Source organism: Perognathus longimembris, chromosome 7 (assembly GCF_023159225.1).
Source record: "Perognathus longimembris pacificus isolate PPM17 chromosome 7, ASM2315922v1, whole genome shotgun sequence".
NCBI lineage: Eukaryota > Metazoa > Chordata > Mammalia > Rodentia > Heteromyidae > Perognathus > Perognathus longimembris.
In genome coordinates, this window is record NC_063167.1 from 77,427,774 (window position 1) to 77,452,191 (window position 24,418).

The following is a 24,418-nucleotide window of genomic DNA, read 5'->3' on the forward strand; positions in this document are numbered from 1 at the left end:
TATCATCTCTCCAGCCAACAAGCTATAGAGACCAACCTTTTTCCTACAAAAGACTGGTACAGAGTAGGAGGCCAGGTTTCTGTTCCCTGAATGGCAGGGCTTTTCGCTGTTGGAGGGAGCCCTGTGGGAGCCAAAGGAAGCTCCAGCTGCAGAAGACAGCAGGGAGATTCTGTCTACTGTGGGTGAAATCCTTGCAGGCAGGGGTCGCGCTGAATCCCAAGACAAGACTAACTTTTACCTGCTTTGCAAGTTGATAAGTTCTCTCTCTTGTTCCCTTTGTGGTACAATAGTTTATTTTTATTTATTTATTTATTTATTTTTGGCCAGTCCTGGGCCTTGGACTCAGGGCCTGAGCACTGTCCCTGGCTTCTCTTTGCTCAAAGCTAGAACTCTGCCACTTGAGCCATAGCGCCACTTCTGTCCATTTCTATATGTGGTGCTGGGGAATCAAACCCAGGGCTTCATGTATATGAGTCTATGATTCTGGATTTCAGGGCTATAATCTCCATTAGGAGCTTAGACTCATTCATTCATGCTTTCTACAAGCGACTGATAGAAACTGGTCCACCCTGAGAGGAAGAAGGCATTTCCAGGCAACTCCCTACCATCTGCCAGGGAACTCAGGAAAATAGAAAACTGCAACCCAAGAGATGAACCACAAATGAGACATAACTATTAAGGCCACTGGCACCAACTAATAAACAACTGCCTCCACTTTGGCCAGTCAGGCTTCCTGGAAGAGATGGATGACCTGACTGGAGAGGGACATGGCATTTACAAGGTAGCGGAGAGAAGGAGAGAAGATTCTTCCAGATGGAGGAAGTGGCAGAACAGCAGAAATGGAGTTGAAGAGGTAAAGCCATGCTAGGGTGTCAGAATTGAATCCAAAGGCAATGAGGAGATGCTGATGCATTGAGAGAGGGGAGAGGCCGGTAGTCAGACCCCCACTCAGGAGAGACTAATATGGCAGCTTACAAGAACAGATGTGGCATGACTGGAGGGGGAATATATTGGGAGACCTCTGAAAATCTCAGGAGAATGATGCTGAGGGACCAAGGGCCAGCTGCAGAACTAAGAGGCAAGAATGGAGAGGACAAAAATGGAAGAGAGATTTGAAGAGGCTGGACAGTTTGGGCAACTTTCGAGTGGAAGATATTGTCATGCCCTAATGAGAGAATGCAAGAAGAGATCGGCTGAGAATATATTTTTACTGTGGTCTGGTTCTGAGCACCATTTTCCAAGCCAGTAAAACATTCTCCAAGTCCAAAATATATCAGTGTAGAAAGCTTGCACTTTTCAGGTTGAAGTGGGATTTGAACTAGAAATTGGCAGGTAGGTGTTAACAGAGCAAGAGAGTAGGGAAGATGATATACCAAATCCAGCTTCTAGGCCCTAGAGAGGCACAGCCTGGAAGAGCAGCCTCACCTATCTCTGAGTAGCCAGTCTCAGGGGCTGCTTGTGGGGGTCACCAAGCCTAGTTGAGGGTCCTTGATTTCATGCAGGCCTCCCTGCTTCACGATGAGGGATGTAAGTCTAGATAGGCAGACCTGCCCGGGTGGACAGAGCGGGCAATGGGCAGGGCCCAGTCTGGAACCTGGAACTCCCTCAGCCATATGGCTCTTTTATCAGCTACCATGAAGGGAGTACCTCACAGGGATCCAGTGGACAAGGGACCTGCCCTCTGCACTCAGTTTCCCTTCTGCTTCCTTGCCATACTCAGTGCCTCAGTTGATCCTAACTACGACAGGGAGTACATGGCTAGGCATAGCCTTGCCACTTATAGGGGCGTGGCTTACGCTGACTCTGACTATCCCCACAGGACTGGCTTTCTTCTAAATTATCTCCATCTTTACCTTTAACTATAATCAAATATAGCTCAGGTTTATTAGAATGAGAAAAAGCGTGCACGTGTGTGTGTGTGTGTGTGTAATACACTTTTAAAAGAGAACTGTATTGTTATGAGCTGTAACATATAATTTACAAACTAAAACCCTTATAATCACAATTGTGTAGTTTACAAGGACTTCTTTTAAAATCATTTGAGAACTGCCAGATACCATATGCATTAAATTTAGAAGTCTCTGGAAGTTGAATGTGTGCAGTAGCCCCCCACCTTGTGAAAGCGCAGGCAGTGATGAGTGGGAGCACGGAAGGGCATTTTAGAGGTGCTAGATGACAATCACTGTAATTACCAAACTATGACTGCTTCATACACAAGTCCAAGATGCTAAACCAAAGCCAATGACAACAAAAACTCTGCTTATTTAAGTAACTCTAAAGTTCCTGTGCTTCCAAGGTACAGATACAAAGTACAAAATCCAAGCCTTAAAACACTGATGCTTTTGGTAGGTGTTCAGGTTACTTAGGTAGTAAATAATTCATGTCAGTAAGTAATTACCCCTATTAGGGCTTCCTTGTTCTCAATGCCACCTCCCAACTCTGACACCTTTTCTTATACTTTCTACAGTCAGCATTGAAATCTCAGCTTTGAAATCGTAGTTGACTTACCTTGTTGTGGTTACAGTTCAGTTCATTTAAAGGCCACATTCTTGTTCTGGGAATTTTTCCTGGGACATGAGTTGGTTTTGTTTAGAACTTTCCCTTTATTCTCTTATTCTTTCTTTAATAGTCAGTCTGATTGTCTAACTTCATTTTCTCTATTGTTTTTCTTTATTCTTATGCTTTATAGCAGAGTTCTTTAATATTCTTCCAATCCTTCATGGACTTATTTTTTTAATTCCCACAATAGCTTACTCTGATACTGAGGAGTTGTTGTTGTTGTTTTAACCTCATTCTTAGGGGTATAATGTTCTTTCATTTCTCTGAATAACATGGGTTGTTTTTGTTTGTTTTTTGAGCTTCTGCCTAGCCCTCCTCTCTATACTGCCCTTTCCTCTGATTTCTTTTCTCAAAGTTCCTTTCACTGATGAATAGTTTTAGTTTCACTTATGTCACTGGAATTCCGCTTTGTTGGTTCAAACCAGTGATTTTCAAGAAGGGGAGGGAAAGACTCCTCCCATTCTGCTTGGCAAAGTTTGCAGACATTTTGGGTTGCCATGACTGGTTAGGTGGTGGGTTCCCGCACTGGTATCTGACTGGCGCAAGCCAGGGCTGTTGCTAAGCATCCTACAATACACAGAACATTCCCCCAAAACCAAGATTTCCACGGGCCAAATGTCAATGCTACTGAGACTGAGATCTAGTTCATATTAAGGAGTGATGCATCTGGGACACATTAGAAGGCCTGTGTACTGCATCAGGCTTACTGACTTAAGAGTACAAAAAAAAAAATTAGGACCCAAGTGTTAGAATTTATAGTTAGTTCTGTTCTCTTAGGCAAATCAGTAATCTTCAATTTCCAGTGTTGAGGATAGAAATGCAGCATTCTGGGAAGGGCCCTGAAAGGGGACCTGGGTGGTAAGTGCTATCAGGGACAGGGTTGGCACACTAATGCAGCCCCACCACTCCATTCCCTATGGTTGTGTCTTACCCCCTTCCCATTTTTGCTGACTGCTCACAAAGCCAAAAATGATTCCCTTCAACTTGTATGGGTTTAAAGAGCTGTATCAGGTAGATTGTGGGCGTCTAGCTGTTCTAATGGCAGACTAGCCACGCTCTCCTAGTGTCCAGGCTCCCAGGAGCCTAGCACCTTCACTATCGCTTACTCACTGGTATTGCCCAGTGATGCCGTTTATTAACCCCCAGGTCTCCAGCATTTATGCCCTTTCCTCTCCAATTGTATCCCACACTTCTTGTCAAAGAGGTCCTTTCTTTCTTTACTACTATTCTTCACTGTAAAAAGGTGCAAGTTTTGCATACCGAAGTGCTCTGTCCATATCCACTTTTGGTTTTCAAGGAAGATTTTACCTTTAGGGTGGCAAAACTTCTAGTGAGGGGCTGGGAATGTGGCTTAGCAGTAGAGTGCTTGCCTTGCATGCACAAAGCCCTGGGTTCAATTCCTCAGCACCACATAACAGAAAAGGCTGGAAGTGGTGCTGTGACTCAAGAGGTAAAATGCTAGCCTTGAGCAAAAAGAAGACAAGGACAGTGCTCAGGCCCTGAGTTCAAGCCCCAGGACTGGCAAAACAACATCATTAAAAAACTTCTAGTGAGCTGTCCTACCCATCTTAGACAAGGAGCACCTGAAGTAAACAGATAAGCAATGCAACCTCCGCAAGGTGCCAGGTGAAATCGAGTGTTTATTTCATTTTATTTTAATTCTTAAGGTGGTGGAAATCAAACCCAGGGCCTTGTGCCTGCTAGGCTAGCACTCTACCACTGAGTTATATCCCCAGACCCGAAAGGAAGTTTTTCAGTAAAAACTTTCTCTAGGTAAAATACAACTGCAAAGTCACAGGAAACCTTTCCAATTTAAGAAAGTAAATCATTCCTAACAATGATACAAAAAAAAAGTGGAGAAAGCCTCTGTACACCTGCCCCCATCTCCAGATTAATGTGCAACATGCAGTTCCTGTTCTTAAACTCGGCCCTTGGGGCTGGGAATATGGCCTACTGGCAAGAATGCTTGCTTCGTATACATAAAGCCCTGGGGTTTGATTCTCAGCACCATATATATAGCAAATGGCCAGAAGTGGCACTGTAGCTCAAGTGGCAGAGTGCTAGCCTTGAGCAAAAAGAAGCCAGGAACAATGCTCAGGCCTTAAGTCCAAGCCCCAGGACTGGCAAAAACAAACACACACAAAAAAAGCCTCAGCCCTCTACACAGCCTTCACCAGGGAGTAGTGTGGCTCAATGTTAGGAGCTGTGCTGCCACCTGGTGGCCCAATGGGGGATTAACATCAACAGGGACTGGGAGAGTGCAGAGGAAAAGTGTGGTAATAAAGTCTCTTCAACACATGGAGGGATTTCACAAGACCAGTTCTGAGGCCTGAATGAGCCTTGGAGAGGGCAAGTGAGAAGAAGGGAGGAAGAAGAAATGGAAGAAAAAAGGAGGAGGGAAAAGAGCGAAAAGAGAGGGGGTGAGATTAAGTACACAGGACTTTTTAAAAGAATTTTCAGTGCAAGGAAGCCCCTGAGAATGGCACAGGGTAACCAGGGCAGAGCTGCTGACTAATCTGAATTACTATGAAACACTACAAAGATGTAGACAAGATGCTGGCTTAGATTCTTTGCTGGTCAGTGGGGATAAAGCAATTCCTTGTTTAAACTTGCTGAGAGGGCTGGGGATATGGCCTAGTGGCAAGAGAGCTTGCCTCGTATACATGAGGCCCTGGGTTCGATTCCCCAGCACCACATATACAGAAAACGGCCAGAAGTGGTGCTGTGGCTCAAGTGGCAGAGTGCTAGCCTTGAGCAAAAAGGAAGCCAGGGACAGTGCTCAGGCCCTGAGTCCAAGGCCCAGGACTGGCCAAAAAAATAAAAAATAAAAAATAAAAAAATAAACTTGCTGAGACCAAAAATTTTGGCTCCTCGCTTCAATTCAAATCCAAAAACATTTTTAAACTCTACTTAAAAAAAAAAAAAGCTAGGTATTTGTGGTAACTCACGCCTATAATCATAGCTACTCAGGAGGCTGAGATCTGAGGAACACAGTTCAAAGCCAGCCCAGGCAGGAAAGTCTGTCAGACTCTTATCTCCACCAGCAAGAAGCCAGTGCTAGATGTGGTTTAAGGGGTAGCATGCTAGCTATACACTAAAAAGCTGAGTAAAAGCACAAGGCCCTCAGTTCAAGCACCGGTACCAGCACAGACACACAGACACACAGACACAGACACAGACACAGACACAGACACAGACACACACACACACACTCTCCATACTTCAATTGTTTTCTCTACACATCCCCTTACAGGTACAAGCCACACTTACCTGTGCTTGGGTTGCGGCCCAAAATTTGGAAAAGTTGCAAGTCCTTATGAGTTTTTAGGTATCAGGAATATACATGTGTACACACTGCACTCTATTTAATGTCTCTTGTTAAAACTCTCACCATTTCACTTGGAAAGATCCTTTCCAGCATATTCTATAAGTGCATCTTTTTTTTTTCCATTCATGTTTCTACTAGTTACTGCTAGAATGGAAGAAAGCTACTGTTTTGTACATTCAGCTTGGACCTAACATGTGTTTCTAAACTTCTATTTTATTAGTCCTTTTTTCTAGATATACAATGACTTGTTTCTTCCTTTTTAATATTTATACCTCTTATTTCCCCTTAGATGAATGGTCAAAGCAAAAAAAAAAAAAGGCTAGTGGCAGAGGTTTTTATTTTGGTTTTGATTTAGGAGATAAAGAATGCTTCTAGGGGCTGGGAATGTGGCCTAGGTGTCGAGTGCTTGCCTAGCACGTACGAAGCCCTGAGTTTGATTCCTCAGCACCACATAAGCAGAAAAAGCCAGAAGTGGTGCCGTGGCTCAAGTGGTAGAATGCTAGCCTTGAGGAAAAGAAGCTCAGGGACAGTGCCCAGGCCCTGAGTTTAAGCCCCAGGACTGGCCAACAAAAAAAAAGCTTCTAATGGACACTGGCTTCGGGCTCTAAATATACTTTTCCACATCAAGCAAAATGCAGGCAGCTATGGTTCTGCAGATGGTGCAGAGCTCCGGTGGCTGTGTAAAACCTGCATGCAGTGGAAATTCCGGTATTGCATCTTAAACAAATTACTAAAAAATATGAACAGAGGATATAGGTTTCATTTAGAGGCCCAAAGTACCTGAATGTAGAGACCTGTGAATTTCGTTTCTACCCTGTATATTTGTACTCTTGTATATTTATACTCTTGTATAATATATAATTATGATATATAAGATACACAGAAATGCAACTAATAATCTTCCAGAATGCTAAGGGAGAAAAAAAGTTAATGTTAGCAAGTCATTTAACTTGGGCTTCTTTGTTGCTGTTTCCTTTCCCCCACCCCATCAAAGGAACATCCATACTTACTGCAGAAAACCTGGAATACAAAGAATGTATACAAGTACAAAAATATGTACTGCCTGCCAGGCACTGATGGCTCATGCCTGTGATCCTAGCTATTCAGGAGGCTGAGATCTAAGGATCAGATTAGTTACGTGAAGCCAGCCCGGGCAGGAAAGTATGTAAGTATGCCAAAAAGTATGTAAAACTGCCAAAAAGCTGGAAGTGGGACTAGGGCTCAAGTGGTAGAGTGCTAGCCTGATTACAAAAGTTCAAGGACAGTGTCCAGGCCCGGAGTTCAAGCCCCAGGATCAGCATGTACGCGCGCACATGCACCCACATACACACTACACATACACACACACACACACACACACACTACACATATACATTTACTGCAGTAAGTAAAGTGAAACAACAACACTACAGGCAATCATTTCCAAGTACAAGGAGACCTACAATGTAGCAACATGGAAAGAAAGCATAGAAAAGTTCAAGAAAATACAGTGCTTCATAAATCAGCCATCTCTCCCTCCTTCCCAAAGCCCCTGTAGCTATAAGTATAACATGCACATGTGATTCATATTTCTTGGTTGCAGGCACACACATAACAAGAAATAAGCAGTAGCAGGCTGGAACTCCAGCTGGTACCAGGGTTGCCTCTAGAGTAGGCTTAGTGTGGAGACAACTTTCTACTTCCTATCCTTCTTTATCATCCATGTTCATATGCAGTTTAAAACATGTAAATTGAGAGCTATTGAGTTTTACTCTTTAGTCATGTGATACAAAGAGGCAACTGACAGTGGGACAGAAGGTACAGGAGTAATGTTGGTGTGCTGGGAGACAGTGGAAACAAGACTCTAATTCTGAAGCAAATAAAGGGATGAACCAAAGCCCACGGTGAAATGCCTGAGCCTCACTGCTTCCACCCCTTCCAGGGAGGGATGCACCATGATGAAGACCACGCCAAGAGCACCCATCTCTTGAAGAAAGCTCTGCTTTGAGTCACCATTTACCTTTCACCCAGCTCCGGCAATTGGTTCTACTTGGAAAGGCTACCATCCAATTTTTGCTGGAAAATATTACATGTAGCTACTCTTGATGTTGGAACTAATCTCAGTGGAAATTGCATTTTTCTTTAGAAGGATTTTTCACAACATATATTTTCATATGAGTAATTTCACAGTCAAACGCTCTTCACTTTTTTAATCTCAGTTGTCATTAGTCAAGGGAAGCCAATTTCTCATAAAAAGGTAGAGAAACACAGGTTGAACAGAAGAGTTTGAAAGACATACCAGGAATAATCACCAGTGTTCAACTTCCCAACTATATAATTTCCACATATATGTATATAGAGAAAAATAATTATGTTATGCAATATTATATAGTAAAATAAAATATTTAATATTTATATAATGCAATGTTTATATATAATGTAGTATACTTATATATTACATTACTATATAATATTATATATGATTATATATTGAACAATGCATTACTTACATATTATCTATTTTTAGTTTATTTCTATATATATGTTAAATGAGTAAATTCTGACATATTTTGTAAAAACTAGCAAAAACATTTAGGTATCTATTAAGTAATTTCATCCTAGGACAGAGTAAGTTGTTAAAACCAAATGAAAGAAAATTCTGGTTGGTGGGTATGTGATAAACAGAGGTGCTGTGCCTTTCCTGGTTTCTGGAAAGGTGTTCCTGTTCTAGAAGGGCCCACTTTTTAGAGGGGTTTTGGCCTCTCACCAGCATACCTGTAAGCACGTTCACTGTTGTCCCTAAATACCTGCAGCGATATGGATGAGGCTCGAGCATAGTGCAGATTCTGTTAATGCTTTAAAACAGTGCACATCTTCTGGTTCACTTAAGAAGCCTGAAAAGGGCTGGGAAATAGCTCAGCGGTAAAGCACTTGCCTAGCAAGTACAACGTTCTAGGTTTCATCCCCAGTACCAAAAAAGACAAAAACAAAAAGGCCTGAAAAAGTTCAATTATAAAGGGAGAGTTTAAGGCCTGTAGCTATAGGAGTATTTCTGATAGCATCATTGCCATCAATAGTAAAACCATACCCAAAAGGGGAAGTCAGGAAACTTGGAGCAGGCAGGAATGGTACAGAACAGACATCCACACAGACTGTACCTCAAAACTGACTTTAATAAAACTCAAATTTGACTCTACTTCTGAAATAATGGCAATAGAAGGTAACTAAAATTTTTCCTTCTATAAACCAATTGCGGTGCTGTAAGAAACAGCAAAATATTTTCTCTGAACAGAGAAAGGGAAGAGGAAAGTGCAAAGGGAGAAGAGGCCTGTGACAATGAGGTTTATGGAAGAAGAGACCTAAGGCCTGCAGTGCTCCCAAAGGGAGACGGGCCTTACCAATGAGCCACCAGCTGACTGCTGGTGTTTTCCCAGTGCCAGTGCCCAGGTACCTGGAAGTGACAGCACCCTGGAGCCTCCTTCTTGGCTTTCTGCTTGCTCCTAGGGAATTGAATCCCATTTCTTATTCTATACACAGGATGATTCCAAAATTTCTATTCCAGACTGAACCCCTTTCCTGAACTTCAGACGCATGGATCCAAGGGTGTTCTCTGCCTCTTCACTTCTGGGTGACATTCTAGTCTCCGACCTTCTGCTCCCTGCTGAAAATGCCCCTTGGGAACAAGGGCAACTCCATGCTTCCTGGGGCTCAGGCCAAAAACATGGGGCTCACATGGGGTTCATCTTGTATTTTTCTCTCTGTCTCTCTCTCTCTCTTTATCCTCTCTCACATCTTAAACCTTATTTGCCAACAAATCAGATCAGGTCTCCCTTCAAAACATATCCAGAATCTCACTATTTCTCTCATATGCACTTCTGGCACCTTAGTTAAAGCCACATTGATGTCTCAAAGCCTCTAAACTCCTTTGTTTGCTCTACCCCTCTCCTTTTTGGTGTACTCAGCTACCTTCCTCAGCTCTGTGTTAAACACTACCTTATCTAGACCCTCTACCTAAAACAGAAACCTCCTTTTGTCTTCTCAAACTCTCTATCTCCTTTCCTTGCTTCATTTGTCTGCCTAGCAAAATTTCACCAATACAATGTAAATTTTACTTAATTACTTTGTCTGTCATGCTCTCATTAGGATACAGGCATCAGAGAGCAGAAATGCAACTAACATGTATTAAATAAATAGATGGGTGCTAAATTCAGAGTTATAACTGAAGCAATTCAACCTTGAGTTCTACATGTAGACTACAATAAAAGCACAGAACAAAGACATATTTTCAGGCAAATAAACAAAAAGCATGCAAAGAATCACTTCCAGGCCTTCCATGAAGGAACTAAGTATACATTTCTGGAAAACACACTGAATCCAAAAGGAGAGAATAGACTACAACAAGCAAGGGTAAGCAAGGAAAATGCCACACAACTATGAAACTATATAAACACTGACTGTATAGAACAGCAGTAGCAGTCACTATGGGGGATAACAGATCAACAAAGTAGAACTTGCTGTGCTGCTGCACACCAGTAATCCCAGCACTTAGGAGGATGCAAGTTCAAAGCGAGCCTGAGCTACAACTATCTCAAAAAACCAAACCAAGAAAACAAAGAAAGAAACTTAAAACAAGGTAGAACCAAAATCCTAAACAATAATACCTAAGATGAAGGGCTGGGAACATGGCCTAGTACTAAAATGCTTGCTTCGTATACATGAAGCTCTGGGTTCAATTCCGCAGTACCACATATATAAAGCCAGAAGTAGCACTGTGGCTCAAGTAGTAGAGTGTTAGCCTTGAGCAAAAAGAAGCCAGGGACAGTGCTCAGGCCCTGAGTTCAAGCCCCAGGACTGGCAATAATAATAATAATAATAATAATAATAATAATAATAATAATACCTAAGATGAAAGAGGATCTTTGCAGTGAAACCATTCTAAAGCTTAAGAGTCTTGTTTTTCAGAAAAGTTAAGCACCTTAGCTGCACTACTGTACAGTAGAACTACACAAATATTCGTGTCTAAAAGAAAAGAATAATTTCTATTCCAGGAAAGAGAAGGGAGAATTTTTAAAATCTCAATTAGCCAGGGGCCAGTAGCTCACAACTATAATTGTAGCTACTCAAGAGGCTGAGCTCTGAGGATCAGGTTTTGAAGCCAGCCTGGACAGGAAAGTCCATGAGACTCATCTCCAATTACACACCAAAAAAAAAAAAAGGCCAGACTTGGAGCTGTGTCTCCATTAGTAGAGTGCTCTAGCTCAGGGACAGTGCCAAGGCACTGAATTCAAGCCCCAAGATTGAAACAAAATCAAACACAGCAAAAAAAGAACTCTCAAGCCAAAACAAAAGACAGCAAAGGAAGTGGGAAAACACAGAGAAAAAAAGTATGGTGCGTAGAAAGGTTGACATTAACTCTTAATATATTAGCAATCAGAACAAATGGATATGTATCAAACAGAAGAGTTAAAAGACAATTGTTTTCAATTTTTTTTTTTTGCCAGTCCTGGGGCTTAGACTCAGGGTCTGAGCACTGTCCCTGGCTTCTTTTTGCTCAAGGCTAGCACTCTGCCGCTTGAGCCACAGCGCCACTTCTGGCCATTTTCTGTATATGTGGTGCTGGGGAATTGAACCCAGGGCCTCATGTATACGAGGCAAGCGCTCTTGCCACTAGGCCATATCCCCAGCCCTTGTTTTCAATTTTTGAAGTTCTGCTACATGCCATTTATAAAAGACACACTATGACACACAATGAAAATAAACAAATAGAAAAAGATATACAATGCAAATACTAATTAGAAAGAAGGTGGCAGTCTGTTAATATCACAAAAAACAGTTTTTGGTAAAAATATTATTAGGGAAAGTAGATCTTTATAATAATAAAAGTAACAATCTACTACAAAGAATCAGATTTGAACTAAATGAAAAATAGAATATCAATAAACACAAAGAGAAAAATTTACATTCATAATTTTACATACTCAGTAATTATTAAATCAAGTAATCAAATAATTAATAAGAACATAAACGATGACTTGAACAATGTGATGACATTACAAGCATCAAACAATCTTTACCATGAAGGTAGGAGGATTGTGCTAGCCCAGGCAATGTTTACAAGATCTTATCTTATAAAGAAGAGAAAAAGCTGGACATGGTGGTTCATACCTGTATACCTAGCTATTTGTGAGGTAAACATAGAATTGTGGTCAGAGGCCTGGGTAAAAGCCTAAAATTCTACCAAAAACTAACTAAAGCACAAAAGGGCAGGGGCTGCCAGGCATCAGTTACTCACACCTGAAATCCTAGCTAACCAAGAGGCTAAGATCTGAGGATAGCAGTTCCAAGCTAGCTTGGGCATGAAAGTCTACACGATTCGTATGTCCAATAAACTACTCAAAAAAAAAAAAAATGTCGCAAGTGGCACTGTGGCTCAAGTGGTAGAGTGCTTGCTTGAGCAAAAGAAGCTCAGAGATAGTGCCCAGACCTAGAGTTCAAGCCCCAAGTTTGGAAAAAAAAAAAAAAGGGGGTGGTGGGGGGCGGACAGCGGTATGGCTTTTGCTTAGTAACCATGAAGCCCTGAATTCTATCCTCGATACTACTCATCCCAATTAAATAATCTTGTGCCAAACAGAGGAAAATACCTTCCTTTTTTTTTTTTTTTTTTTTTTGCCAGTCCTAGGTTTGGACTCCGGACCTGAGCACTGTCTCTGGCTTCTTTTTGCTCAAGGCTAGCACTCTGCCACTTGAGCCACAACGCCACTTCTGGCCGTTTTTCTATATATGTGGGTGCTGGGGAATCGAACCCAGGGCTTCATGAATACGAGGCAACCACTCTTGCCACTAGGCCATCCTCCCAGCCCAATACCTTCCTTTGTGAACACATAAGGTTTAACGCAAATAAATTATATTCTAGGCCATAGAAAATGACTCAATACATAGTATGAACAAAATTCTCCTTTTATAAGAAAATATTCTCTGTCCATAAAGTAAGATTAGAATTTAACAAAAAAAAAATTGACATTACTTATGAAAGACCCATCAGAGACAAAAATATACACACCTAAAAGAATGAAGAACAAAAAGTTATGAATAAGAAAAGCCAAGCTAAAAAGCTTTGTGTTTGTAGAAGGTAGACGTAGAGAGTACATATGTTTTCCATATACATACATAAAATATATATATATATATATATACACACATTCATACACACACACACACCCCATGTTTCCAACTATAGGACTTGTAGGGGGATAAGGAGAGAAGAGGAAAAAAGAATGGTGAAGGGTGAATAATTTTGAAATCCATGATGACAATGCATGGGGATGACATGAGGAATCTCAATGAAAGCTGTGGATCAATAGGGCATGGGGAAATGAGGACAGAACAATGGAATGGGGTATGCATGGTGAAACCTCTGGGTACAATTAAGACACAATTTTTTAAAAAAATCACAACAGGAATGTAGAGCAGGCTCTGTTGCAAGGAGGATGACTGAAGGGTGAATGAGGAGAAATAAGGCCAAAGTGCTTTAATTGTAAATATGAAAACAGAAGGATGAAACCTGTTGAAATTGTTTGGGGGTAAGGCAGGGTGATAGAGGGAGTTTGTGGCACACTGTATACATGTATGGATATGCAAGAATGAAACCCATTTCTGTATAACTAATATATGTTAATACAGATCTTTTTAAAAAAGAGCAAGGCTAGGAATGTAGGTTAGAGGTAGAGTGCTTGCAAATAAGCACAGGAAGAAATTACACTTCTCACTACAGAGGGAAATTTCACCACATTTCTTTTGTAAAAGATATGTGAAGCAAGAACATTAGCAAGGTCATAGAGATTGAACAATATCAGTAGTGAGCTTTATTTGGTGGTGGTCATGGTTAATGAACTCAATAATTGGAAAATACATCTTTTTCTTAAGGCCACTTCGAACAACTGCCTCTGAGCAATACACTAAGCAAATTTCAAAGCCCTGAAGATTTCAGCAAGTTTTTTTCTTTTTATTTTTTTCCCCCATGTCTGTGCTAGTTCCACCTACAGCATAGTGGATGGCTGTCAAGCAGGGCATAGCTCCTAGGATGTTATGCAGACAAAGGCCAGTAGGTGGCCCCTCCTCTTCAGCAGGGCTCAGAGGGAATGGGAAAGTATAGACCTGCCTCTTTTTGGTTCTGGCTCTCCCTCCCTCAAAAATGCCCTCCATGGGGCTGGGAATATGGGCTAGTGGCAAGAGTGCTTGCCTTGTATACATGAAGCCCTAGGTTCGATTCCTCAGCACCACATATACAGAAGAAGCCAGATGTGGCGTTGTGGCTCAAGTGGTAGAGTGCTAGCCTTGAGCAAAAAGAAGCCAAGGACAGTGCTCAGGCCCTGAGTTCAAGCCCCAGGGCTGGCAAAAAAACAAACAACAACAAAATCACACACACACACACACACACACACACACACACACAGAGTAGTAAACCATCCTGTCCAACAAAAAAGAATGCAGGCCATGTTCACACTAACTTCCTCAACAGCTCTCTTTTGCATCTTTATCAGTATCAGATTCATTAATAGGGACTTTCTCAAGGATGGGGAAGAGTTTTTGTGTTTTGTTTTTCTCAAACAGCAGTTGCACTGCCCTAAGCAGAGATTAACAGACAAGGAAGGACTTCAAGACAGACGCTGAGGCCACACTGATTGTGGTACCACTTTTGTAATTCAAAAACATTAATGGCACTGGAAAAATCCAAAAATCTTTGACTTTCTTTGCAATGTGAATGAAACCTTATTGGATTCTAAAATGTTGCAGTCCACAGTATATAATAATCTTTTGGAAAGGGCACTGGTGGCTCACGCCAGTAATCCTAGCTACTTAGGAGGCTGAGATTTGAGGATTGCGGGCAGGAAAGTCTGTGAGACTCTTACCTCCAATTAACCACTACAAAACAGGAAGAGGAGCTGTGGTTCAAAGTGGTAAAGTGCTAGCCTTGAGAGAGAAAGCTGAGACAGCACCTAAACCCTGAGATTAAGGCCTACAACCACCACCACCACCAAATCTTTCAAATGTTTCACTAAACCATGATTCAGCAAATTCCAGACACATGCTAAGTTAAAGCTACCTCCAAACTGAAAGAATGGGTAAAACCAAACATGCCTATTCGTTAGGCTGAAAGTAACAGTAAGAACTTTGTGATTATTTTGACCTTTATGTGTTTTATTGCATTTGTTTATTTACTTTGTGCTGGACTTAGTGCTTGAACTCAGGGCCTAGACGCTGTCTCTGAGCTTTTGTGCTCAAGTCTAATGCTCTACACATTTGAGCCACAGCTCCACTTTCAGCTTTTGTGCTTAATTGAAGATTAGAGTGTCATAGACTCGCCTTCTCAGAAGGGCTTCAAACCACACAATCATCAGATCTCAGCTTCCTGAATAGCTGGGATTATAGGCATGAGCCACTGGTGCCCGACTCTTTGTGCATTTCTCTTTCAAAGCAAAACTAAAGGGATTTATTTTTTTTTAATATTTGGTGTTTTTTCAGGTGCAGCCCTTTATGTATTTTCAAATAGTCTATACCACTGGTAAATTATAATACTTTTACATTCTTCTTACGTTAGTAAAATCATCAGTGTTTTCTCCAAATTCCAGATACACTGTAAAATAAGATTTGAAATATTTATCAAAATGAATTCCAGGAAATGGAAAATTAAATAAATATAAAATAAGATCCTATTTGTAGTCTCCAATGCCTTGGATGAAAATTACCAGGGCATTCTTTTTTCACTGAATTTTTTGAACTGGAAAAGAAATAAATGAGGCAAGGTGATTAGGCAGGAGAAGCAGAGGCTTTGTAGAAACCTAGGCAGAGGACACATTTTTGGCAGGACCCTGAAATCATTTGCAGGTCTGAGCCTCAATTTTCTCATTTGTGAAGTGAGGCTACTATTACTGGTCTCACAATGATTGAAACAGGTAATAATTACCACACTTATAAGCCTAGTTTCCTTTTGAGTTTGTTGGTTATATGTCAGTGTAGACTTTTCTGAAACAGTCCTGTGAACTTTCTTGCATTGGGTTGAATAGTGTCCTTTCCAACTTTGTATCTATCTAGAAAATATGAATAGGACTTCATTTGGAAGTGAGGTCTTTATACAATCTAATAAAGTTAAGATGGGGTCATTATGGATACCTTTAGGCCCTAAATTTAATACTGGTGTCCTCGTAAGAAAAGCACATGAAGACAGACACAGAAAAGGCCACATGGTGATGGAGGCAGGAAATGGAGCGACACAGCTAAAGTTAGGAGTGCCAAGACTACTGGTAACCACCAGAAGCCAAGAGGAAAGGAAATACAGTTCCCTAGAGCTTGTAGAGGTAGCTGATTCTGTGACACTCTGACTCAGGCTTTGGCTCCCAGAACAGTGGAGGAATACATTTTTGTTATTTTCTCTTTTTTTTGCCTGGGCCTTGGACTCAGGGCCTGAGCACTGTCTCTGGCTTCTTTTTGCTCAAGGCCAGCACTCTGACACTTGAGCCACAGTGCCACTTCTGGCACTATATATGTGGTGCTGAGGAATCAAACCCAGGGCTTCATGTATAGGAGGCAAGCACTCTTGCCACTAGGCCATATTCCCAGCCCCCATTTCTGTTATTTTAAGCTACCCAGTTTGTGACTATTTTGTTACAGCAGCTTTGAGAAATGAATACAGTATTGTTCTTGAAAAAGAAATGAAAGCATTCTGGTTCATCTCTCACATAGAAAAAGGATACATACATATATATATATATATATTTATTTATATATATATTTATTTATTTATTATTATTTTTTTTTTTGGCCAGTCCTGGGGCTTAGACTCAGGGCCTGAGCACTGTCCCTGGCTTCTTTTTGCTCAAGGCTAGCACTCTGCCACTTGAGCCACAGCGCCATTTCTGGCCATTTTCTGTATATGTGGTGCTGGGGAATCGAACCCAGGGCCTCATGTATATGAGGCAGGCACTCTTGCCACTAGGCCATATCCCCAGCCCCAAGGATACATATTTTTAAGGGCTGATAATAGCATGTAGATTTATTTTCCATTCTTGTTGGATATGTCTTTTGTAAAAACACATTTTAGGGGCTGGGGATATAGCCTAGTGGCAAGAGTGCCTGCCTCGGATACACGAGGCCCTAGGTTCGATTCCCCAGCACCACATATACAGAAAACGGCCAGAAGCGGCGCTGTGGCTCAAGTGGCAGAGTGCTAGCCTTGAGCGGGAAGAAGCCAGGGACAGTGCTCAGGCCCTGAGTCCAAGGCCCAGGACTGGCCAAAAAAAAAAAAAAAACAAAACAAAAAAACACATTTTAATGGTATGTTAGAGATTATGGTTACAAGTAATTAAAATTCAAACAGGTTAAAGAGTATGGAGGGTTAAAAAAAAAAAAAAGAGTATGGAGGGTGGCAGCGGTGGAAATGAGGGAATGGAGGAAGAGATCCATCAGAGAACCTCAATTTCTAAACAAGAGAAGACAGACGAAGCCAGGACTAAGCCAGATGAACAGGGTATGCGGAGCCACTAAAGGCAGCTCTACCATCTGGCTTCTCCTCTTTTTCTTCCTGTGTATCATCTTCATATTTCTTTTTTTTTTTTTTTTTGGCCAGTCCTGGGCCTTGGACTCAGGGCCTGAGCACTGTCCCTGGCTTCTTCCCGCTCAAGGCTAGCACTCTGCCACGTGAGCCACAGTGCCGCTTCTGGCCGTTTTTTCTGTATATGTGGTGCTGGGGAATCGAACCTAGGGCCTCGTGTATCCGAGGCAGGCACTCTTGCCACTAGGCTATATCCCCAGCCCCTCATCTTCATATTTCTATCTAGAGACCATCTCTACTTACCAGGAGGACACATGACTGCCAGTACCTCCCAAATTTTCCTTTATAGAGCTTCTCTCTGAAGAAAGACCAACTCCATTTTCTGGGTCTCAAGATCAAAAAGCCCCATGAAGGACTCTGATGGGCCTAGTCTGCATTAGACATCCACTCCTAAACTACCTTACAGCCCTGGGGCCAAATAGTGCCAGGAGAAGAGAGGGAAAGTGAGAGTATACAGAATGAACAGGTCTAGTTTCCCTATTCAATAAAGAAGTGGTTTCACTTTTATAAAACAAACAGACAAACTGCAAGTTCTGAATAAAATGCTAAAATGAAGTGTATGAAGGGGGAATTATAAATTAAGAAGCAATCATAGATAAATCAAATATAAATACACTGACAAGGAACATTATGAAGAGCTAAAATGTACATCACCTTATCAATATTATAAACAGCAATGTTCACAGTTAGAATTGAGTGACAGTGTTTTCTCTAAAATAATAGTTATATTAAAAATTACAAAGCCATTTTAATTTGAATATATACTTTAAAGAAAAGTCTTATCTTTGGGCAGGAAAGCAATACAGTTCATTACTAGTAAGCATTTGATCACCTGATGTAGGAAAGGCACTGAAGTACCATGACATTATTTCCAATGAAATCAACGTAAAACTTGTATCACAGAAATACTCACCATGGTACTAGGTTCTCTTCCAGCACGATCAAGTTCAAAACAATCAATTTTATTGGCACTCATTGTATCCGTGTCAGCAATGATATAATGTCTAGGTGAGTAAGCACTGGACAGGCTACCAACCAGCCTCAGGATCTCCATGGTATGCCCACCTGGAAATGAAAGTAAGCCTAAGATTAAGAAACCAACAATGGACATTATCTATTTGGTCACACTGTCCCAATATCATTTTCTAAGTGGGAGAACTGCTGTAACCATAAATTTCTCAAAATACACAAGAATGTTTAAAAAAAAGTCATCTATGCCCTTGTATAAGTATATTTTTATATGAGAGAAATCATTAATGAATAAAAATTAAATTGGTCCTAGCAGTGGGCACTAGGGAAGGTACACAGAAGTATAAGACACACTCCTTGCAATCAAGGAGACTGTGGGAAAGGACACCATACTTATAAAGATAAGGAGAATGCAAGTCAGGAAGAAAAACCAAAACAAGGACATAGGAAATGGCTGTGAAAAAAATCAATGTTCCCTGTAAAGGCTGAGACAATTTGGAAAGGGAAGATAATGGACAGATAGGACTATGAAGGCCACAGGTCAGGGGCAAAGATCCTTACAGCATGAAATGGCTCTATCTGAGATGTGCTTAGAAGGCAATGATAATGCTGGGTAGAAGGGTAAAGGTGAAGTCAGGGAAAGCAGGATAGTCAGTCACCAATGCTTCTGTGCAGAGAAGTAATGTAAGGAAGGCATGCCCACTGACCATGAGACTTGGGTCTTCCTAAGGCCACCTGCTCATCACTGTGGTAATCTTAGGATCCCATAGGTGCTTAAATATTTACCAATTTCACAACAAGTTCATGTTCAGTTTTTGAAATCCTACAACCTCTTAATTATTCACTTATTATTATTATTTTTTTTTTTAGTGAGGGCTAGTACTGGGGCTTAACCAGGCCTTGAGTTTTCACTGGGTTTTTCATGTACAGCTGCTGCTTTACCACATGAGCCCTGCCTCCATTTCCAGCTTTAATTAGAAATAACAGTCTCCTAGATTTGGCTGCCCAAGCTGGCTCTGAACTTTGATCAGATCTCAGCCTTTTGAGTAACTAGGATTATAGGTGTAAACTACTCGTGGCTGGCTAATCTCTAAAGTTTTAATACTTTAATTTCAAAACCAACCAGTCATCTCCTCAGTATTATAAGGTACTGCTTCCAAGAACCCTGAAGAAATAACAACCTGGGAGGATCTACTTGTCCAGAAACCTGAGATCCCAAAGACAAGTGGTTCGAGGTCAGACCAGGCAGAAAAGTCTCTTAGACTCCATCTGCAAAATAACCAGTAAGAAGCAGAACTGGAAGTGTGATTCAAATGGCAGAATGAAAACAAAAGATAAAAGCCAACAATATAATTTTACACAGCCATTAGAATATTATGTCATGTTCAGGGAAATGGATGGACCTAGAACAAATCACGTTACATGAGGTGCGCCAAACTCAGAGACAAATGGCATGTGTTTTCTCTCATATGCAGAAGCTAGATCTAAAATACACCAGGACATGATAAATTATATAGGACTCTTGCTATATATTTAAAATCATCTCTAAAATCATCTCTAGATTACTTAAAATAACTAGAACAATATAAATGTTTTTATACTGTATTATTTAGAGAATAATCACAAGAAATAAGGTTTGTATATTTATAACATAGATGGACCTTTTCTTCAAGTATTTTGGATCTGTGATTGGCACAATGAAGAAAGGGCTAAGTGTAAGTTAGTGTACTTTCACCCAAACACTATGGCCAACAAGCAAAGAACATTTATCACAAAACATTCATTTCACCTCACAAGCTCTGTGCTTCAGCCAGGTAGGTGTCTCCAACATTCTCTCCATCTTACTGTTATATCCTGCACATCTTTAGTTAGGTTGTTTCCCTACTTAGAAAAGCTTCCTCTCACCTAACTCCTTTTGTTCTAAGAACGGGCTTTTAGTAACAATACATGAAAACAAAAGCAGATAAGCAAATTATATATTTCCCTCAATACATTTTTTAAAAAAATAGTGGAACAGGGAAAATTTATTTCTAGGTTTAGAGGAAATTACATATAGAAAAAAATGTGACACAGAACTAAGGGTGTTGGGGGCTGTCCTTCCCCCAGCCCTGGGACAATGAGGAGCCCCTCCCACCTTCCGGCCTCAACAGGAAGAGAAGGCCTCCGCCCCTTGGGAGGTGAACACGTGCGTGCCACCATGATGGGGTTGTCCTGCCCACAAAGGAAGTTTTGTGATGTCACTTGATGGACATGGTCCTTAGCCTATGACTGGCCCTTTGGCCAGCCCCCTTTCTTTCCCGCCATTACTTCTATATAAGTGCCTTTCCATATTAAAGTCTTTGAGATGCATCCCACCACCGCAGCGTGTCCCTGATGCCTTCCTTTTCACCCCTGCTCTTGGTAACATGTGAGGGGACTGGGGGGAGGGGAGGCTTCAGCAACCTTTCCTCAACTTAGCGCAAGTCCATGGAGTACGACTTTGGCCTTCCGCCGGCGGAAGGCAAGGCCGAGTGCTCTTTCATAGATTTTGTGGTTACCATGCTCCCCGTGGGGTCGGGGAGAAGAGGATCTTTCAGATCCCGACATCCGACATAAGGGTATATATAATTCGTGATACAGGGATTGCCTACCCTATATGAAGCCCTGGACTCAATTCCCACCTAGTACCAGAGGGAAAAAAATACAGGCAAGAAAATATAATAGGCACATTAAAGTAAATAACGTGATGCAATTAACTATTAAAAAGGAAAGAGGGGCTGGGAATATGACCTAGTGGTAGAGTGCTTGCCTCGTATACATGAGGCCCTGGGTTCAATTCCTCAGCACCACATATATAGAAAAAGCCAGAAGTGGCGCTGTGGCTCGAGTGGTAGAGTGCTAGCCTTGAGCAAAAAGAAGCCAGGGACAGTGCTCAGGCCCTGAGTTTAAGCCCCAGGACTGGCAAAAAAACAAAACAAAACAGGAAAGAAAGAAATATAGTATAGATTGAGTATGAATTTCAGGAGTCAGAATCACACATTCGCCTCATAACTTTTCACCCATCTTCTTGACTAGGACATGAAATTTACATATTTGGTTTTACTCATTTCAGAATTTTTAATTTTAGCCTTGCAAAAGTAGTGTGGTTCATTAAATAGGTACTTGTTTTCACAGCTAGAACAATTAAGGATAAAACCTAAAAGCCACCTTTTCTAGTGCAATGGAAACATCATTATTCTTGCTTTAATAGTATTTTAGCCTTTAAAAAAAAAAAAAAAAAGGAGGGCCTGAGAATATGGCCTAGTGGCAAGAGTGCTTGCCTCGTATACATGAAGCCCTGGGTTTGATTCCTCAGCACCACATATATAAAAAAGGCCAGAGATGGCATTGTGGCTCAAGTGGCAGAGCAAAAGGAAGCCAGGGACAGAGCTCAGGCCGAGTTCAAGCCCCAGGACTGGAAAAAAAAATAAACACATACATACATACAAACTGTACCTATGGCAAACATACTGTGTATTACAGAAAAGGAAAAATTTTGAAAATGATTTCTGAATAAAGCAATCAATTAAAAATCTTTTATGGTACCTAAAGATTAGGTATCTTTGTTCTAAGGTAAACACTGAAAAAGCTTTCTTCCTCCTCTAAAATTATGAACATTAGATTTTTGAGTATAGACTATTTTTTTGAACTGTTTATTTCATTATAGGTCATTCTATGACTTGAGTGACTCTACCTTAATTTTGGTTCCTAGTTCCCCAAATCTAGTATTATCAAGTGAACAGCTTTTGTTCAAGTAAAAACCCTGGATATCAACTGTTAGCCTTTCCCTATCCCAAGTTCAGATGAATGGTGATCTTTCTGAAGACTGCATAGCCAGACCACAGATTACGATTTAGGTCATCTCTCACAGTGGCAAGAACCCAATTTGTTTGGTCTTTCTGTTAGGTTTTCTATATTTTCTATTTCACTCACTGCTGTATCTTGGAACCTTTCAATGTGCTAGGTACAGAATCACCTCTTCATAGCAAGTAGTATTAGTCAGTTTTGTTATTCAGAGAGCTTACTTCAGTGCCTGATATCTCCTCCAGCTTAAAGTATGTCAAGCAGTAGTGATATATTTGAACATAAATTTGGCACACTTGATCACAGTAGAAATCTACCTAGATGAAATCTGGCATTTCCAAATGAACACACTCTGTGTGTATGTATGTAGTCATTTGCTGCATGATGCTGTTTCCTCCCATCAGTAATGAATGGCACGTATGACAGTGATCCCATGAAATTACAGGGACATAATTATTCATACTACCTAATGACATCACAGACATCATAACATAGTAGCACAGGCAATGCTCACAAGTGTGTGGCGATTCTGGTATAAATAAACTTGCTCTGCAGTCCATCACATACATAAATGCATAGTACATACAATTATATCCAGTTCATAATACCTGGTGAACGATAATAAGCAAGTGTAAAACAGGTGTATTTATTTGATACTATACTTGCTATTTTAGAATGGACTTCTACTTAAAAAAACAAAACCAGCTTACTATAAAACAGTATGTCCTGTTGTGGAGGCGGCAGTCTTGTCTTTATGGTGTTTCTGTCTCTAAATTGCATCACTTTCTGCTGTACTTGGTATAATCCTATGTTGATGACTCACCATGGCCCTGGGAGCTATAGCCGCCTATGCTCAGCGTGCATGTCACACGGCCTGGGCATAGTATGTATACGGGACAGGCTTGGTTCAGGTAAGGACACTGACCTTGCAACAAGAACTCCTTTCCCCAAGGGGAGCCTATGCACCTATCAAAACCGTCCTCCTAACACATAAGTGCAGTCAGAGTGGGCGGACTTAGATGGCTTGCTTGAAGGCTTGGCTCACACCCGACCCTCACAAATGTCCCGCTCTAAGATCTGTGGATTCCAAACTCATCCTCGTCGGTTTCGCCTAAGAGTTGGTGCAACAGTCCACGTGGCCTCCTCCACCCTGCAGTTTGTGTCTCCCCAAACGTTTAGTTTAGGAAAACACGATTAGTATTGCATGGCGGCCATTCGGGGCATCAGTAGGCGTCGGCACGCTCTCCGTTCGCTAATTATCTGTTGTGAAGCTACACGCCGCAGAAAGGCTTAATTACAGACAAGAGCAAATCATTTAAGCCGTCTCCAGGGTGAGGCGACTGGGCCGCGTCAGCAAACGGCTATTTTCCCAGGCTGGGCCCACCACTTCCGGTGAGTGGGAGAAACAATAAGTCCCAGCGTGCCGCGCGGCGAATAGCAATGAGAAGACTCGAGAACTGAGTCGCGGTGTATTGTGGAGCTTGTAGTGACCGCCCCGAACCCGACATCGCCGCCTTGAGACTTACCAGACCCAGCCACTACCAAGACACTGAGACATTTCCGAGAAATAACCTTCTGAGTCCGAAGCACTATCCACAGTCTCAGGCCGAGGACGACAATCACAGCTCCAGTCGTAGCGACGAGAATAATAATACACAGCATTCCAAAGAAGGGCGCATGCGCACCGCTCCCGGCGCGGGCTGAGGAACGACACACTTCCGGGTGGGCGTAGCTTAGTAGAGATGGGAGGGGTTGTGGGCGGGAGAGGAAACGGCGGGCTTTGCGGGCGGTAGGGGCTTCTTCCCCACAGTATTGTACGGAGCTTGTCGTCCCGGGCCTAGGCTGAGGAGTCTTACCCGTGAAGCCCAGAGAAATTTAATTTCCTCTGGTGATTAGGTCAGGCCGTCTGTGCGCCCCAAAGGCTGAGGACTGGGGCCTGTGCTCTCCAGGCAGGCGCTCTTCCGCTGAGCTAAATCCCCAGCCCCCCCAAAGGGGCTCTGAAGTTACCTGATTAGGAGTTCTAGCTCTACTAGCTTTTGCCTGAGGCTAACCGATTACATCAGACCTTCCTTCTGTCCCAACTGATCATCTAAAATTCTCCCTGCTCTTTCCCTTCCTGCTTCTATTCCTTTCCTATCCATTTATTCCTTTCG

The 24,418-nt window shown here is 41.7% G+C and overlaps 1 protein-coding gene across 3 annotated transcripts in view; it reads right to left on the reverse strand.

Annotated features, from left to right (window-relative positions):
- The window catches only part of Alg14 (ALG14 UDP-N-acetylglucosaminyltransferase subunit), a 76,663-nt gene extending 52,703 nt beyond the window's left edge, over positions 1–23,960 (reverse strand). For all 3 annotated transcript variants that reach the window (XR_007211685.1, XR_007211684.1, XM_048352007.1), the window contains exons 1-2: positions 23,792–23,960; positions 18,388–18,539 (exon numbers count right to left, since the gene is read on the reverse strand). Coding sequence is in view for 1 of the 3 variants with exons in the window: in XM_048352007.1 (XP_048207964.1) it covers positions 18,388–18,539; positions 23,792–23,927 (288 nt within the window). In the remaining 2 variants the exon portion in view is untranslated. The remainder of the gene's footprint in view (positions 1–18,387; positions 18,540–23,791) is intronic.
- Positions 23,961–24,418: the final 458 nt, after the last annotated feature.